The 17984-nt window shown below is 35.7% G+C and overlaps 1 protein-coding gene across 1 annotated transcript in view; it reads right to left on the bottom strand.

Annotated features, from left to right (window-relative positions):
• Positions 1-565: 565 nt before the first annotated feature.
• The window catches only part of PDK3 (pyruvate dehydrogenase kinase 3), a 99358-nt gene continuing 81939 nt past the window's right edge, over positions 566-17984 (bottom strand). The window contains exons 7-12 of the mRNA XM_081276460.1: positions 10776-10852; positions 9267-9368; positions 8622-8732; positions 5433-5546; positions 3832-3971; positions 566-1720 (exon numbers count right to left, since the gene is read on the bottom strand). Coding sequence (XP_081132586.1) covers positions 1690-1720; positions 3832-3971; positions 5433-5546; positions 8622-8732; positions 9267-9368; positions 10776-10852 — 575 coding nt within the window. The 3' untranslated portion in view covers positions 566-1689. The remainder of the gene's footprint in view (positions 1721-3831; positions 3972-5432; positions 5547-8621; positions 8733-9266; positions 9369-10775; positions 10853-17984) is intronic.

The following is a 17984-nucleotide window of genomic DNA, read 5'->3' as shown; positions in this document are numbered from 1 at the left end:
GTTGGAAATTAAGGCCTAGTAAGGTACTGATATACTATTTAATATCTATAAGGAAGCTATGTTTTTTTTTAAAGGACAAGAAAATAATTGCATGGAATAGCCCCACTCCCAAGACACTGACCCAGATCTCTGGCCAAGATCACTGGTATTTCTTTTACCTGAATGATTATATATGACTTCTCTAATGAGATCCTTCTAAGCATGGAAGAGAAGAGATATTTCTAAAGATGAAGGAAGTGCCATGAACTCAGACAGTATAATAAAATAAATGCAAATCAGATTCACTGGAACTAAGAGAGGCAGAGATGCAATCAAGCTACATGGAGCTGGCAAGAGCACAACTCTACTCAGGGAAAAATCCCCCACTGTGGTGGCAGTGGGGACAACTGCACTGTTACTATCATATGACTAGAGGAGGAAGAATACTTCAAAGTTAAAACTTCTAAATCAGTGGATTTGATACTTAAAAATTGGACCGAAACAATTATATAGACAATAAAAGAAGGCAGAAATCAGACATGATATATATATATATATATATATATATATATATATATATAAAATTATAGTGAAGAGAAACATCTTATAGATTTGTGTAAAATGCTGGTTTTAATCTGGACTCTCAGATAACTTCTATTACTAAGGTTAAATATAACCCCATTCCTCTTTCCTTATCCCAAGTCCTCTACTAATTTCCACTTCCAACTTCTAGCAAAAAATAATGATTTTGAAAATCAGATTGAGCTTACAATTCTAAAATTAAAATTAGTGACAATGAAAATTATGAAGATCTATAGGATTTAAAAAAAATAAACTAGAAAGAACTTTTCCCTATGGATAAGTGCATTACACACAAACTTCCAATTCCTTAGAAGACAACAAAGGAATATGATAAAGGTACAGTATCAAATTGGCAATACTTTCACAGAGCACAAAATTCCACTTTCCACTCATTAGAAGCTTGATATTGGCCAGAAGGCGGTTTTTCACTTAAGATCTTTGAAACCAAGCTGTTAAGTGAAAATTCCAACACAACTTTTGGAATGCTTTAATCAATGGAATGGTAGTATACAAATGAATTTTAAAATAAAATCAACATATCAAATAACATGAAAAATATCATACTGCATAATGAGAATACAATTAGATAGAAAAGGCAAAGTCTAAATCAAAGAAAGGAGGGATGCATATGAGAGAGGAAAGGACCTGGGACTGAATTATCAAAATGTGCTCTCAGCTGATATCTTCCACTTCCAGATTCCCTAGGCCAAAGCAGGAAGTTTGAGACAAAATGGGGTCACAAAGAACAATAATAGGATCTTCTATGTCTGGAATGGGGAAGGAGCTCAAAATTCTGCAAAGACTTTAGACATCAGACTCTACCATATTGAGATAGAGAATATGAGAACATGAGGGCTCTAATGAGGCTCTGTGCTCTTTTGTGGCAGGTACCAAGCACATCACAGCAAGATACCATGAAAAATTACTCAAGTTACTACTTTAGTGGAAGATCTGGTTGAAGTAACTACAGGAAGGGCTCCATGAAAAGGTCCAGCTGGTGTGGAGAAAACATACATTCAAGCACTGGGAATAACTATGGTGCCACACTCAGAGTTGGTGAAAGAAATTTCTCTGGTTGACTTGGAGAAGACAATCTTTCTTCACAGAGAGGATCAGAGCATTCAGTCTCTAGAAAGTTCTATTAGTCTTGATCTTGTCCCTATAAAGAAAATATTGGGAATATCATAGTGAGTTTATGAGTACAATCTCTATTTTAAGCAACACTTAGAGCATTTAGTTATGGTGGTAATTCAAAAACCCTTGTTTTAATTCATAATTATTTTCTATGGTTACCAGTACTCACTGGACGAAGTATACTTCAAGGTACCTAAATGGCCTGAGTTGGAGAAAGAGCTTTACTTTATAGGGAAATGTTAGCTAATAATTGACAAAGGAGTTTTCTTTTAAAAAACATAATTTTACAAACAGTAATAAGATAATTGATTTTGGGACAATTTGACTTCTCCTTTCCAATTTCAAAGCCCTTTACTTTTTCCCTTGCCTAATGTCTGGTTAGACCTCCAGTAGTATGTTGAATAAAAGTGGTGAATGTGGGTATCCTTATTGAGCCAAAATTATTAATTAGGGTAAAAACCATCAGGCAAATAGATAAATAAACATTTGTAAAGTGCCAAAATAATACCACATAAAGGATTTTCTGGTGAGAAAGGGAAAATATGATAATATTTTTGGACAGTCAACACTTAAATTATGGTCTATCTTAACATCACTAATGGTGGATCAAAGAGATATCATGGGTCTCGTCATGTAATTCTGCAATACGTTGATGGAGTATTCTAGAAAACAAAACTCCACTGAGACTTTCAATCAACTTATAGTTTACAGGAAATATGGGAATGGGGAATAAACTAAGTGATATTTCAAAGAGGAAATCAACCAAATCTAGGTGGGACATTTTTCAAGATGAATGACAAGGACTTTCAACAAAAAATTTTTCTAGATTAAAAGCAATTTGAGACTACCCTGATGTATTATGGTGCTGAAATGGATCCCAAGTTGAACAAATCAGGAGAATTTAATGAGGTGAAAGTTTGTTGACATGCAAAACTAGAGATTTTTAAATAAAACAAAAGCAGGTTATAAATGGTATGAATTCTATGATCTCGTTTTGGGAAAATATGTTCATAGTACAATTAGCAAATTATCTTGAAGATCATACACAAGACAGCAACAAGTGGCAATCTGTGGGTTGTGAAAAACAGTGATTTCTGCTTTTTTCACTCATTTATGTTTTCTAATTTTTTACAATGAACATATGCTGCTTTTCTATTAACAAAAGGTTATTTTAAATTAAATAAACAGAATCCTTACTCTTGTTAGTAAAGTTGGAGCTTAAGAGTAGTCAGAATAAAAACAAATCTGAAAACCAAAGATTGGACTATTTTCCTTAATTAATATAAAATAATGACAGTTATTATTCTATGACTGACAACTTTCTTTTTCAATTTTTTATCATGATAAACTATATAGAACATAGGTCTTAACCTTCTTAACACTTTTTAAGTGTACAGTTCACTGGCAATAAGTTGTGCAACCATCATCAATATCTTTATCTAGAATTTTCTTATTATCCCAAACTGAAACTCTACTTATTAAACAACAGTTCCTCATTCCCTCTTCCTCCCACTCTCTGGCAAATATCATTCTTTTTTTCTGACTGTATGAACTGGATTACTCTAAGTACCTGATATAAGTTAAACCATACAATATTTGTCCTTAAGGGTCTGGCTTATCTCCCTTAGCATGACTTTAAGGTTCATTCATATTGTAGCACATGAGGGAATTTCCTTCCTTTTTAAGGCCAAATAATATTCCATTGTGTGAATATACCACATTTTGCTTATCTTGGTAGATAATTTTAAATTCTTCATTTTTTCAGTTTCAACCTATAGAATTTCTCTAAACATTCTTCTGTCTCTAGGGATGAAAACAAAATGCAAATTTATTACTTTTTAAATAAAATTCATGGCAGGATAAACCCCTGTTCACTGTTGCTAATAACTCTACCTACAGTGAAAGGTTTCCTAGAACAGGAGGACCACTATTGAAATAGTGACTCTGGCTACCTAATTCTTGCTATCCTTAGTTCTGATGTAAATAGTCTGCTCCCATCATTCTTTCTCTTCAGGTCACTTTTTCCAATGATAAAACCTCAAAGAATATCTGGTGGAAAGTATCTCTCATCTTCTGGCTGGTACATTCTAGCAACAAATCAGATCCTTTACAATGGAAATCAAAGTGCTACATTACTGTTTAGCCTTGTATTTTGATGCATCCCTGGGTTCACTGCTGGGATTGCTCCAATCATCAGCTTCAGGCATGGTCTTGTAATGGCGCCATGCAGACTTATTAAAAACTGGCAGCCTCTCAAACGATTCACTTGAAAGAGCCTGTTGGGGAAAAAAAAAAAAAAAAAAATATATATATATATATATATATATATATATATATATATATATCTCAAAGGTCTAGGGTGCCATTGTTCTCACATGAAATACTAACCCAAATTTTACTATTTAAAACATCAGATACCATAATGTATACTTCTGGAATTATATTAAAATTATATTTTAGCAGTTTTACTTAGACTAGCAAGGAAAAATTAAAGCTATTTTAAAGGAATGAAAACGTTTAGTTATTTAAAGTCAGAATAAAGTACACATGACTAGAACAAAATACATTTCAATTCAGCTAATACTGCTTTCAGATATTCAATTGTTTTGATTGTATGTTCTTAAACCAGGACTATGGTTTACCAGGCAGCTGTTCTCCCAAAGGGCCCAAGGAGAAATTAAGTCTCATTCCTACCAGATTTATAAACATATGCCATCAAGTAATACCAAATATCACATCATCTAGAGGCTGGGGATGTAGTTCAAAGTGTGCTTAGCATTCAGGAGACTCTGAATTCAATTCCCAACACCAAAACAAACCAACCAATCACATCATTTAGAAACACTGGCATCTAAGAAAAATACTTCAAATAAATGGCTAAATTATGATGTCACATATAGTAGTCACAGTTAAAAAAGAATGAGCCACTGTCTTTCCTATTCCCCCCCCATCTTGTTGTATGTTAGCATCCATATATCAGTCAAAATATACTCCACTGTCATGTATATCTAAAAAGAAAAAATAAAAATAAAAATTTTTAAAAGGAAAGGTATTAAGAGAGGAAAAAAGAATGAGCCATTTCTATATGAGCTGACAAGGAAAGATTTATAAGATATATTGGAAAATAAAAACAAGGTGCTAAAATTACATTTATGTGGAAAAAGATTAGTCATTTATAAATGCAGACTCAACTCTAAGAGGATCCATAAGAAACTGGCACTTCTTCTGGGAAAAGAGAAATGGTGGCTTAGGGCCCTTAGTTCTTCCTTTTGTAGCTTTAATTTTTTATAATGTGCCTATATTACCTATTTGAAAATACAAAAAAAATTTCAGAGTTTAGGTAAGAGATTCTACCACCACCAACAAATGAGAAGAGCTGTATGTATTATTATTGAGTTTTTATACTTAGGGAAAACTAGCAAATTTTTAAAGCAAAATATAAAACAACTTCAAATTATTGAAAAATCTGTCTTTAAAATTAGGTCTTCAATGGACATGCAATTTTGAAAAATCAAAATTTGGAACTATGGTTTTGAAAACAATAATTTAATACTTAAACATCTCTATGCCTAATGTTTTGCTGTATCTGAGCATAATTTCAAGGGTAAGGTACAACATGGTTTTCATGTGAAATGGAGGTAAATCTGAAGTGATTGTATAGTACTAGTCATCGCTGGTGAATTATTAGAACTTATAGCATTAAAAAGTGAAGATCATACTAACAAAATATGCAGTACCTTTAAATAAATGACAGCATCAGTACCCACTCCTTCCATGGAATACAGTTTTAGATCTCCCTGAAAATATCTAGCATACAGGCGAGAAATTGGCAAACCATAACCAAATCCAGCCTATCAAGAAAAGAAAATTAATACAGTGAGACAGGCACAATGCTTCATATGAGGACCACTGAGAGAAGATAAAAATACATTACTGATTCATATTTAAATCAAATGAATTATTGATTCAAACGTTACATATATATATATATATATATATATATATATATATATATATATATGCGCATATGCTTATCTATGGTAAATCTCTTTATTTTCACCCTGCAAAAACATTTCTCATATGTTTGGATAATAACAGAAATGTTCCAATTTTTGAATAAATTTTTGGCATTGTAAAGTAAGTTTTTAAGCACGTTTTAAATTTGATATGGAATTTGGTCTAATGACAAAACTAAACCACATTCATTTCAAAGTTCCATTATCAGATTTTCTTGCTCTGTGAAGTGAAAATTAATAGCACCAGAGTTCACATCTACCAGTAACAAGGCTAAAACTTTGAAAAGAAAATAATTTCCTGGGAGGCTACTTCCCAAGGTTCTGTAAATGCTACAATATATTAATATATTATAGTTCATATATTTTTAGAAATAAGAAAATATTTTAGTACCTTCCTGTATATCTATGTCACGGAACCCTGATGGTCAGAAAGAGGTAATTTTTAAAGATCTCAGATATTGGTGAGAACAATAAGAATAACTGAGACTAAATTCAGTAACTTTTGTGTTGGTCATGGGTGTCTGGGGGTGGGGAGATGCTATCCCATCCAGTTTCATCACCTCTGATTAAATCTATGAACATGGTTAAGGAAAGAGGGGCAGTAGGATAATATACCCATAGTTACAGTCCCATGGGCTTCAGATTCAGACCAAAGTTGAAATCTACTTTTTTGTGCAACTGAGCAATTTACTCAATCTCTTTAAGACTATTTTCTCATTCAAACATGTAATAAAAAGCTTACCTGCTTTAAGGATTAAATTATAAAATAAGTGTAAAGTCTTGGAACAGTGCGAAACATATAGCAAATCTAAATAAATGGAAGCAGGTATCATGGCTACTAAGAGTAGCAATTTAACCAAGTTACATGGATTTCTTCCATTTTCTAACATTTCAATATCTTCCTCATTGTTGGGCCTAATTAAAAGGGTGGGGTAACAGAATACACCTATCATTTAAGTCACACTGGCTGAATATGGTCACTGAACGTGACCTATCCTTAATGACAGAAGAAACCACAGCAAAGAAATCAGTATACGTCAGGAAGAGACCCAAGGGAATCTACTTCTGTGTTCAAGCAAGGCTAGTGCTTGCCCTCAGGTGTAATGGGGAACAGCTGAGAACACTATGAGGAAGTAGGAAAGCCCAGAGTCCTGAGGACCACAGAGGAGGGGCCTTTACCTTGGATTTGCAAAAGTTCAGGGAAGGTTTCCCAGAGTGTTAAAGCATCAGTAGGAATTAGTTGGGTGCACACTCCTCCAACCTAGAATCCATGTGTCAAGGGCACAGAGGTGTAAAATTCTAAGTTGTTCAGTGAGGAAATTATGTTTTCTAGTAGTCCGTATGCATGAACCCATATTAAAGCTGAGAAGTTTACTAACTGGGAGAGATACTTGAGTAAATATTTCCTCAAAAAGAGAAGCCAAGGCTGGGGTTGTAGCTCAGTGGCAGAGTGCTTGCCTAGCATGTGTGAGGCACTGGGTTCAATCCTCAGCAGCCCCATATAAAAATAAATAAGTAAAATAAAAAGTATCCTGTCCATCTACAACAAAAATAAAAAGGAGAAGCCATATGGTATGCTAGAAAGAACACAGATGTAGCCAGAGCCAGCTCTACCATTAACTAGCTCAGTGACCTTGGGCAAGGTACTAACTTTATTTCCTTATCTATACAATGGGAGAGTAGGTACGTATTTTAAGTCTTCTTGCTTCAATTCCTCAGTTTCATGAAGAAAACTATGACATAACTGCTGCCCTCAGGATGTTATTTAAGACCTGGAATAGACAATCCATATTCCTTTTAAATGATTGGGGAAGGTTCTAGACTTGTTTGTAGTGCCTTTTTTTCTTTTGATATTTATTTAAGTAGGTACCAGAACCTGGTCAAGACAATGCTTTTGATCTTTCACAAATTTTCACAAACTGATCTTTCAGAAATTTTTCCTGAATCCTACATAAATGACTTCCTCTCTGCTTTCCTCATGCTGAGTTAACAAATTCTGTCTCAAATAAACGATACAAAGTGTTTGATTTTATTCATACAAATAAAATATAATCTTATGTGCTTATCAGTCAGGTAGGACTTTAAAATGAAACTTAATTTATACCCTGAACCATTTTGCAGACTGATAGATATGTTGCTGTGTTTAATGACAAAGGGTTCAATTGTTGTTTGTCAATTAGAAACACTCAGCAGGGGAAGAAAGTGTGGCCCTACCAGGATCTAACTGCTACCATGGTAACCAGAGGCTTTTCTCACTGCCTTAATAGGGCTCAAGGTTATTTCCAGAGTGCAATAGAAAGGGCTCTGAAAATGCATACACCACCTATGTTTTGTGCTTAGGTTATTTAATATGAAAAAATTTAATGTTTTCATAACTGAACATTTTAATTATATAAACAAATTTTATGGTGGAGATTCAAAGGCTCTGGGAGACTTGGACCTCTATGATTATGTAGCACCAAAGTGCCCAGGACCAAACTACAGTTATACATCCTGCACAGACCCCTCACTCACCCACTGGTAGCTTCCAACCCCTCCTAGGACAGCACAAGGTGGTAAATGACGCTTCACAAGCAGTCTTAACACAGCAAAATGCTTTTTCACTGTATTTGGGATTTGAGGCACTCAGCTCAGAGTGTTTCTTAGACAAATTAGAGAAGCAATCTAAGTCCAAAGGACTCACAAAGAAAGCCAAGGCAAAAAGTTTCTTCCTCCAAGCTGTACAGGAAGCAATCTAGTTGAGGCTAGTTCAACAACCTGGAGAGATGGGCAGTTCGTTCTCTTCTCTTCTCTTCTCTTCTCTTCTCTTCTCTTCTCTTCTCTTCTCTTCTCTTCTCCTCCCTCCCTCTCCCTCTCCCTCTCTCTCATTAATGACTTTTTCTTCAGAAGCCATTTTCAATGTTAACTTACCAAAGGGGCAGCTCTTGTAGGCTCCAGGCTAGGTCTAGGAGCAGTTGAATACATGTAGTTAAAAAGACGATCTATTTTTCTAAGCGGGACTCCACCACCTTGGTCACTTATCTGTAGTGTAGAAAACATTTTAAAAAAGAGAAATCAATCTATACTTAGTAGGAGGCAATGAGTTCATTAAAGTATATGCTAAAGTACTCTAAAATGCATAAGGGCTTTGAACTTCCACAGAAATATTATTCCTTTGGGGACAGTATAAAATAAAAGAGGTATAATAGTGCAGTGGCATCCAAAATGCTTGGGATTGAGGTCTTGTTCAGTGAAGCTTAAATGAGGTAACTTAAGCCAAGGATCCAGTACAGTACAGTCATGTGTCATTTAATTTCAGAGATACATTCTGAGAAATGCATTGTTAGGTGATTTCATCATATGAACACTATAGAGCATGCTTACACAAACTAAACTGACTAGGCAATATAATCTTATGTAAGCACCATTGTATATGTATGTAGTCATTGACAGAAGCATCATGACATAACTGTATTTACAAGTAAGATACTCAACAAATGTCAGTTTTTTTCCCCATCCCTCTGATTTCTCAATGTCTAGATACTATTGAAATCAACTGATAAATAAAGCAGTTACCTTAATGGACAAGTCTTCTTTACCCAAAGTAACAAGGGTTTTAACAGCTGGGTAGCCCTCTTTTCTATCTTCGTATAGTTCAACTGTTGCTCTCATTGAGTTCTAAAATAATAAAACTCTTTTCAACATACTGATGACTCATAAATTACAATTTTATTTATTTATATACTCATTTGGTGCTAGAGATTGAATCCAGGACCTTGAACATGCTAACAGTATGCACTGTACCACTGAGCTACTCCCCCAATCCCACAAATCATAATTTTAAAAAAAGAAACAAGCACCAGATTATTACCTGAAAGTTCTTCTGTGGGGGCAAATATAGTTGGATTTATATGCTATTTTTCCCTCTAAAGAGCTTAGCTAAATATATTCAGATCAAGGAAAAATTTCCTGACACTTTATTTTACATCGAGTTTTAGCCATATCCAACATACTAAATATTTTTTCTTTCTTTTTTTTCTTTTTTGCTTTAGGGTATTTAAATCATTCAACTCAACCCAGAGAAATGTTTTTTATCACAACTAATGAGGCTGCACAGGCTGATTTGTGCACTTTAAGTCCTATTTATCAGTCTGCATTTATAGAGCACCTTTCCTCTAAAGAAGGGAGAAAAACTGAAAGGATTCATGCTTTCCACAAAAATTAATCATTTGACTCAAAAAAGTAGAAGAAATACCCGTTAAAAAGAAATTCTGAAAAAGCCACAGCTGTTGAAGAGGAAGTTCACAATTGAATGCCCATCTCCACCTTAAAGTGTTACATCAGTAACATTCTAATTTTTAGAAGCAAATCAGCATAACTGATTTTTCAGGTGTTCACTTTAGTATTTTACACATTGGAAGAAATAAAATTTTAGCTCAAAGATCTTGTGCCTGTAATACTGCCACTGTAAATGCCATTAACTACCAAGTAACAAAAGCAATAGCTTAGGCTATACAGTCTAAAGAGGTGAGGGGTTTTTCTGTTTGTATTATTTTGTTTGGTTTGGTTTTTTGTTCTTTTTTATTCAGCCCAGCCACATCTTTCTTCTCTGCTTCTGGAGGATCTTCTGAATTAATTCAAATATTTAAAAGGGTTACAGGATCTCTCAAGACTGGAACAACTACTAATACACCAACACAGTTAATATTCAAAAGTATAGATATGCATAAACATGTTTTTATTTTGTTCTGGCTATCACCAATAAAGCCTTTGCCAGGTTTGCAAACTAAAAAGCATCTCTAATCTCATAACTGAAGGAAAAACAGTATGGATTTTATGTAAAGTCTCTAAAGTACAATTAAGTTTCAAAATCAATATGTACTAATATTCACAAAAACTATACTGTACACAGCAATTTTTCATCTCACAGTGTACAAATTATAAAACCCACAGGATATCAGAAATAGAATTTTTAGAATGGTTATGCAAAACCTTTTTCTTATGCTAATCTAATGAATCCATTATGCCCTGAATCAAAGTAATTTAAAATGAAGACTTCTTTCCATGTTTTTAAATTCCACTTACCTTGAACAACTCAAATAGCATGTGAAACAGATGTGAGGGCACATAAACTACCTGAATAGGCTTGTCTGGTGCTTTGGCTGAAAACAGAGACAAAACCGTCAATGAATAAGGACCAAAACTAGAATGATGTTTGCATTCTATTTTCTGAGTACATAAAACAGAACTCTATAAAAGGATAATTTAGGTTTCCTCCTTTAAAGGCAGTGATGAGCAAAAACATATGCTGCAGAATCAAACAAACCTGGGGTGAAACCCAGTTCCTTCACTTACCAGCTATGTGACCTTGGACAGATCATTCAAGCACTCTAAAATTTAGTTGAGCAAAACTGGAATATTATCATCTATGTCATGATGTTCTGAACATTATGTAAGGTCATCCAAATATCACTTTGTATTTTTTCAAATTAGGAGGACACCCTTGCTACCAACCCATGGTCAGTTGGAGAAATGGAAAGCCACAGGAGAACAGGGGGTGGTAAAGTAGACTAAATAGCAGCACTAAATTGTGTTAAGTTATGATATACAGGGTATATTGTAGAGTAAAATGCAAGGTTCATGTAACTTCTCTACTAGGACCTAGCAGCTAAATGCCAGGAGACATACAGTTTTTCTCCTTACATCAGGGACCTTCTGAGGAACACTAAATCCTATGTCAACCACAAAGAACAGCGTGGGGTAGAGAGGTGGTGCTCAGAAATGTAGTCCTTCCTCCTCCTCATGACCTGAAATCACTTAAGAGATTAAAACTGCATGAACTTTCTCAAGAAAAACACAGACATACTCATCCATGTTATAATTTCAACCTAACTACCTCCTCTAATTATGTAAATAACAATAATAGAAATTAGAGCTAATATTTGTTTGGTTCTTGGCAGTTTATGAAGAGCTTTCACACATATCATCCAACTGAATACTCATGACAATGCCTCGTGGCTCAGAAGGTAGGTGGTATTATTTACAGGTGAACAAATAAGCTTTGAGGAGGCCGACTATGGTAATAGAAGTGATGCTTAGGCTGGGGTTGTGGCTTAGTGGTACAGCGCTTGCCTAGCATGCGTGAGGCACTGGGTTTGATCCTCAGCACCACATAAAAAAAAATGAAACAAACAAAATAAAGGTATTGTGTCCATCTACAACTAAAAATATTTTTTAAAAAAGAAGTGATGCTTAAATTGGACACCTGGCCCAAGAGCTTTTTTGAGGAAATTAACCATAGGGTCTTGCTCATTCATGCTAGGCAAGTACACTACCACTGAGCTATATCTCCAGGCCCCGAGCGCTTTTTTTCTTTCTTTTTTTTTTTGTGGTGCTGGAAATTGAATCCAGGGCCTTGTTCATGCAAGGCAAGCACTCTACCAACTGAGCTATACCTTCAGCTCACAAGAGCTTTTGATTCTAAATCCTGAACCCTTTTATGATAAGTTATTTTAAACATTATTTAGTACTATTTAGAAATGGCTTACCATTTCACAAAGAAGAAAAGCAGTAAGTAGTTCTTCTATCTTCTTCCACCTTACCCCTGTCTGTGCCTGGGCAGCTACTCTTTGCTATTTCTGCTGAAATCTTTTTTTTATGTTTATTTTTTAGTTGTAGTTGGACACAATACCTTTTTATTTTCTTTATTTATTTTTATGTGGTGCTGAGGATCGAACCCAGGGCCTTGCACGTGCTAGGCAAGCACTCTACTGCTGAGCCACAACACCAGCCCTCTGCTGTAATCTTTTGTTTGACATTTACATTATGCTCTGTAGCCCTAAAACAACTTTTCTGCATGTCATCTATAGGTTAAGAAAGTTGAAAATCAGTATTATGGTCAAATTATAACTACATACATGTCAACTGCTATAATGCAGCCACAACAATGTACCTGGATGATATTTCCTTCCCTTGCAAGCCCAATGATATGACTTGTGTCAACTGGAGGACAACACTCTCAGCCTTAAGGTGAAATGGATTCTCTTTATATTCTTCCAACGGTTCAACATCATGCTAGCCTTTTTAGGTTGTTTCATATTCATACTTAGTCTATCTTGCACAGCTGTGAATTTTTCCTAGCATTTCTAACTGCCTCTCCTCTTGGGCAACTGGACAAGAAACATGCTTTCATCACTGCATCACCAAGATCTTCCATCTGCTGCTTCTTTTGCATAGTATCCATCCATTATTAAGATTTTTCAAATTAGAATTGATTGCTTTCCAAACATGCTGCATAGCTACCATCCTAAAATTGTTTTTGATTGAAGTTCTAGAATGTTTTCCCCTTTTTTAATCTATCTTATACACTTCATTGAGTTAGTCAGGTAACCTACTTCAGAAAGGTGTAGGGCTGGGAATATAGCTCAGAGTTAGAGCACTTGCTGAGAAAGGTGTGGATGAGGTATACATATCTCAATCCTTGTGATTTACCTGCTGGAAGGTTGGATTAGTTATAGAATTCTGGATTTGAAATAATTTTCTTAGAATTTGGTAAGGGGAGGGTCTTCTAGCAATAACAGTACAGTTGATAAGTTTAATGCCATTTATGTTTCACTCATGCTACTACTGGCTTTGACCATGACACACCACAGTTGTAATGTTCTTGTTTAAGAATCAAGAACTGGATTTATCATTCGAAGTAGTTAGTGTTCATCTCCCACGGGGCTCTCCCCTACATGGGAAAGCTGACTTGGAGCTCTGTGTACTGGATAGAAACTTCAATTGGCTTCAGGACAAGCAGACAGCAAATGAAGAGGGCTTACTTTGGAGTAATACCACTCATATTAACATAACTCATATTGGTACCGGGATTGAACTCAAGAATGCTTAACTACTGAGTCACATCCCCAGTGTTCTTTGAGACACAGCCTCACTAGGTTGCTTACAGCCTGCAATCCTCCTGCCTCAGCCTCCCAAGCCACTGGGATCATAGGCATGAGCCACCATGCCCAGTTCCCAGGTTGTTCTTAAACAAAGTACTCTTATTTGGCTGTTGGCAGGCAAAGCCCCACCAGAGTCAAGTTGCTCCCCATTATCCCTCTATGCTCCCTCCTTAGACCAGCTTTCAGCTAACTCCTACCCTTTGGCTTTTCCTTCTCATTCTAGTCCTTTGCACCACCAGCTCTTCTCCTAGGATTCCTCCAGGAAAACATTTGGCAAACTGGTTCCCACCTTTGCTGTAGCCCTCTCCTTTGTGGTTGTTTCTGCTCTGTCCCATCAATCAGCATAACTTCACCTGGTTACCTTCTTTCAGGATTAGTGGTTGCCATGGACTCAGTATATATGCCCCTCAATTCACACACTAAAACCTAATTGCCAAAATGATAGTATTAGGAAGTGGGGACTTTGGAAGATGTTAGGTCATGAAGGTGGAGACCTCACAAATGGTATCAGTGCTCTTATAAACAAGACCCCCAGAGAGCTCCCACACCCCTTCCTCCATATGAAGACACAGTGAGATGCCATCCATGAACCATGAAGTAGGCCCTCACTAAACACCAAATCCACTGGCAATGTGATCTTGAACTATTCACTCTCCAGAACATGAGAAATAAATATCTGTTGTTTAAGCCATTAAGTCTCTGGTACTTATGTCATAGCAACCTAAAGAAACTAAGATAGTGGTCCACCAATAAAACCCCCAACTTTCCTTTGGTGATTTTCTTTGGATTCCTTTACTGTTGTTTTAATGGAGTCTGAATGCTTAGTCTATCCTGTACCAAAAGGCATGATTAGTTTTATAAACAGCCTCTGAATTCAACCTTTTCATTCTAAATCTCAAGGAAATGAAAATACCTTTTACAGTATGTTTTTTTTTTTTTTTAGTTCAAACAGCATTCTCTGGGAGCCATCTAAAGGCCTGCTCAATTACTTGCACTTTTCTTTGGGAATATTATGGTTTAGATTTCTTTCCTTCCTTTTAAAGCCTTGTCAAATGTTTCTGTCCATGACTCTTCTCTTATTCTGGGTCTAGTGGCTGTTAAATATTGAATGCTTAATAGATGTTTGTTGACTTTCTAAAATAAGAGACAAACAGAATATGAATTTTCCGTCTAAGGGTACATTTTTAAAAGTCAATGGAAAAATGGTTCAGGTTTTTCATGCTGAAGACTCAAGAAAAAAATAAAGTGTCTATGTTACAAAGTCATTGCTGTAAATACCATTAGTTGAAGCAGCATTTAATAAATACCAAAGAACTTGATGTAGACATGAGGGAATTCTTTGGAAATTTTTTTTTTTAGTTATAGATGGGCACAATATTTTCATTTTGTTTATTTATTTTTATATGGTGCTGAGGATCTAACAGAGTGCCTCACGTGTGTAAAGCAAGCGCCCCACCACTGAACCACAACCCCAGCCCAGACATGAGGAATTTTATTTTCAGATAGTTCTCCTATAAGAATGAAAAAGGAATTGGAGGCTAAGCAGAAAAAATGCATTTAAAAGAAAAGGTAGCAGTGTACTTAAAACTGGCTAATCAGTTCCCAAGGTCAATGGATAAGGCTATTAATAACAGCATATAGTAGAGTTCAAAGTCACAGTGGGATCAAGTCCCAACTCTGTCATTTGATAGCTATATTAATATGTACTTAACCTACCTGGGCCCCAGTACTCCATCTCTGAGGGACCCAGTACATATGTCATTGGACAAATACAAGGATTAATTGAGATAATGGTGATAAACTGGTAAGAAAGGGTCTTCCACATTGTAAGTAGTTGATACATGTTGGCTATTACTATTACTAATATTAATTTCTCAATGTTAACAGTGCTACCAGTGATAGCTTTTGGATTGTACGGAACCACTTGATTTAAAGTACCCATAAAAGTATTCAATATAGGAAAACTAGAGGTTAAAGATTCTAGGATAGACACATTCCTTTTCTATTAAAACATTACATACAATATAAATGAAATTTTTATTTTCCCCACCAAACCCAAAGCTATGAATCATTCTCTTGTTAAGAAAGTCTAATGTACAAATGGTGAAGAAATACAAGGGACTATAAGTCTTATCTTTCCAAAGTCAAGCTTGACTTTAAGTAGTTACCCTTTACTAAATATCCAGTATGTGCCCAGTGCAATATTTGAGGAAATAGACATTCTTCTTCCTCCATGCAAGGCAAGCTAACCAATGAGGAAGCTGAGCATTAGAGAGCTGAAGTCATCTTAAGGCTCACGTTACTTAAGTGTTAGAATCAGGGTGTCTACTACCTAGTGAGCTACAAAGCTCGCCTTTCCCCTAAGCCATGTTGCCTTACCATATGGATGGAAAAAGGTAAGGTAAAAATGTTTATTTGCTTAATGTTTTAGCAACTGAATCAGAACAACAAAAGAATGAGAACCAATATGATGAAAATGTTTCTGGACTTCAGAGAAACTGATCATGGACTGTCACAGGTGATAGTGAGAAATATCTGAAGCCATGATGGTGATGTGGCCCAGTGGTGGAGCACAAGCTTAATTAACATGTGCAAGGCCCTGGGTTTGATCCCCAGCACCAAAAATTGAGACAGAAACATCTGAAACTTGATTTAACATAAACAAAATTCTGTTATTTGTGTGTGGGGGGGATTGAACTCAGGGGTACTCAACCACTGAGCCACATCCTCAGCCGTATTTTGTATTTTATTTAGAGACAGAGTCTCACTCAGTTGCTTAGTGCCTTACTTTTTTTCTGAGGCTGGCTTTGATCTCATGATCCTCCTGCCTCAGCCTCCTGAGCCACTAGGATTACAGGCGTGTACCACTGCGCCTGGCCAAAATTCTGTTATTTTTTTTTAATTTTTTTATTGGTTGTTCACAACATTACAAAGCTCTTGACATATCATATTTCATACATTAGATTGAAGTGGGTTATGAACCCCCAATTTTACCCCAAATGCAGATTGCAGAATCACGTCGGTTACACATCCACAATTTTACATAATGCCCTATTAGTAATTGTTGTATTCTGCTACCTTTCCTATCCCCTACTATCCCCCCTCCCCTTCCCTCCCATCTTCTCTCTCTACCCCATCTACTGTAATTCATTTCTCTCCTTGTTTATTTTCCCATTCCCCTCACAACCTCTTATATGTAATTTTGTATAGCAATGAGGGTCTCCCTTCATTTCCATGCAATTTCCCTTTTCTCTCCCTTTCCCTCCCATCTCATGTCTCTGTTTAATGTTAATCTTTTCTTCCTGCTCTTCCTCCCTGCTCTGTTCATAGTTGCTCTCATTATATCAAAGAAGACATTTGGTATTTGTTTTTTAGGGTTTGGCTAGCTTCACTAAGCATAATCTGCTCTAGTGCCATCCATTTCCCTGCAATTTCTATGATTTTGTCATTTTTTATCACTGCATAGTACTCCATTGTGTGCTATTTTTTTTTAATATTTATTTTTTAGTTATAGTTGGACACAATATCTTTTATTTTATTTATTTATTTTCATGTGGTGCTGAGGATTGAACCCAGGGCCTCGCACATGCTAGGCAAGTGCTCTACCACTAAGCCACGACCTCAGCCCAGAGTTCTGTTATTTTGAATGTTCCTATTAAATGTGTTACAGAAAGGAAAAATGAAGGAAATTTACCATAACTTGTCCCCAACATCCAGAATTATGGTGATGACTGATGGTGTTGCCACTCTGGGTTCTACATAATCCTAATTATTAATCCTAATTACTACTTTTTCAGGGGTCACATTGGGAAAGGGAGAAGTAATTCAAAAATTCAGAAACAAAAGATAATACACCAAACCAGCAGAATTTCAATTTTCAGGGAACAACAAATTGTTCTTTAATGGTAGCCTCACTCACTCTGAAGGTCTGAGCAGCAAGCACTATCATTCTATGATTATAGGCACCTGTTGTGTAATGGAAGCTTCCTGAAAGGCCATGCTATACAGTTTAGATGAACTCCAAATGTGTATCTATATGAATCTTGATGTGATTTGTCCCTAGAAAACAGGTCAGCTGACCTACTGTAGGAAACACACATACTTTTTCATTATAAGTCAACGAAAGTACTATTTAAGGTGTTCAGAACCAACTTCTGACCTGTATCTCTAACACAGAATTTGTTAGAGCTAAAGCACATTCCTTAATCATGTTGACTAAGAGCTTTGACATTCAAGAAATCATAAATAAAAATCATAACTACATTATCCACAGGAATAGAAAATTAGAGGCTACCTAAAAACACTAGGATTCATTTTTCTTAATGATTGGAAAGAGGGCTTCAAACTGTGA

Source organism: Spermophilus citellus, assembly GCF_964194105.1.
Source record: "Spermophilus citellus genome assembly, chromosome: X".
Lineage (NCBI taxonomy): Eukaryota > Metazoa > Chordata > Mammalia > Rodentia > Sciuridae > Spermophilus > Spermophilus citellus.
This window is presented reverse-complemented; position numbering and strand designations above follow the sequence as displayed.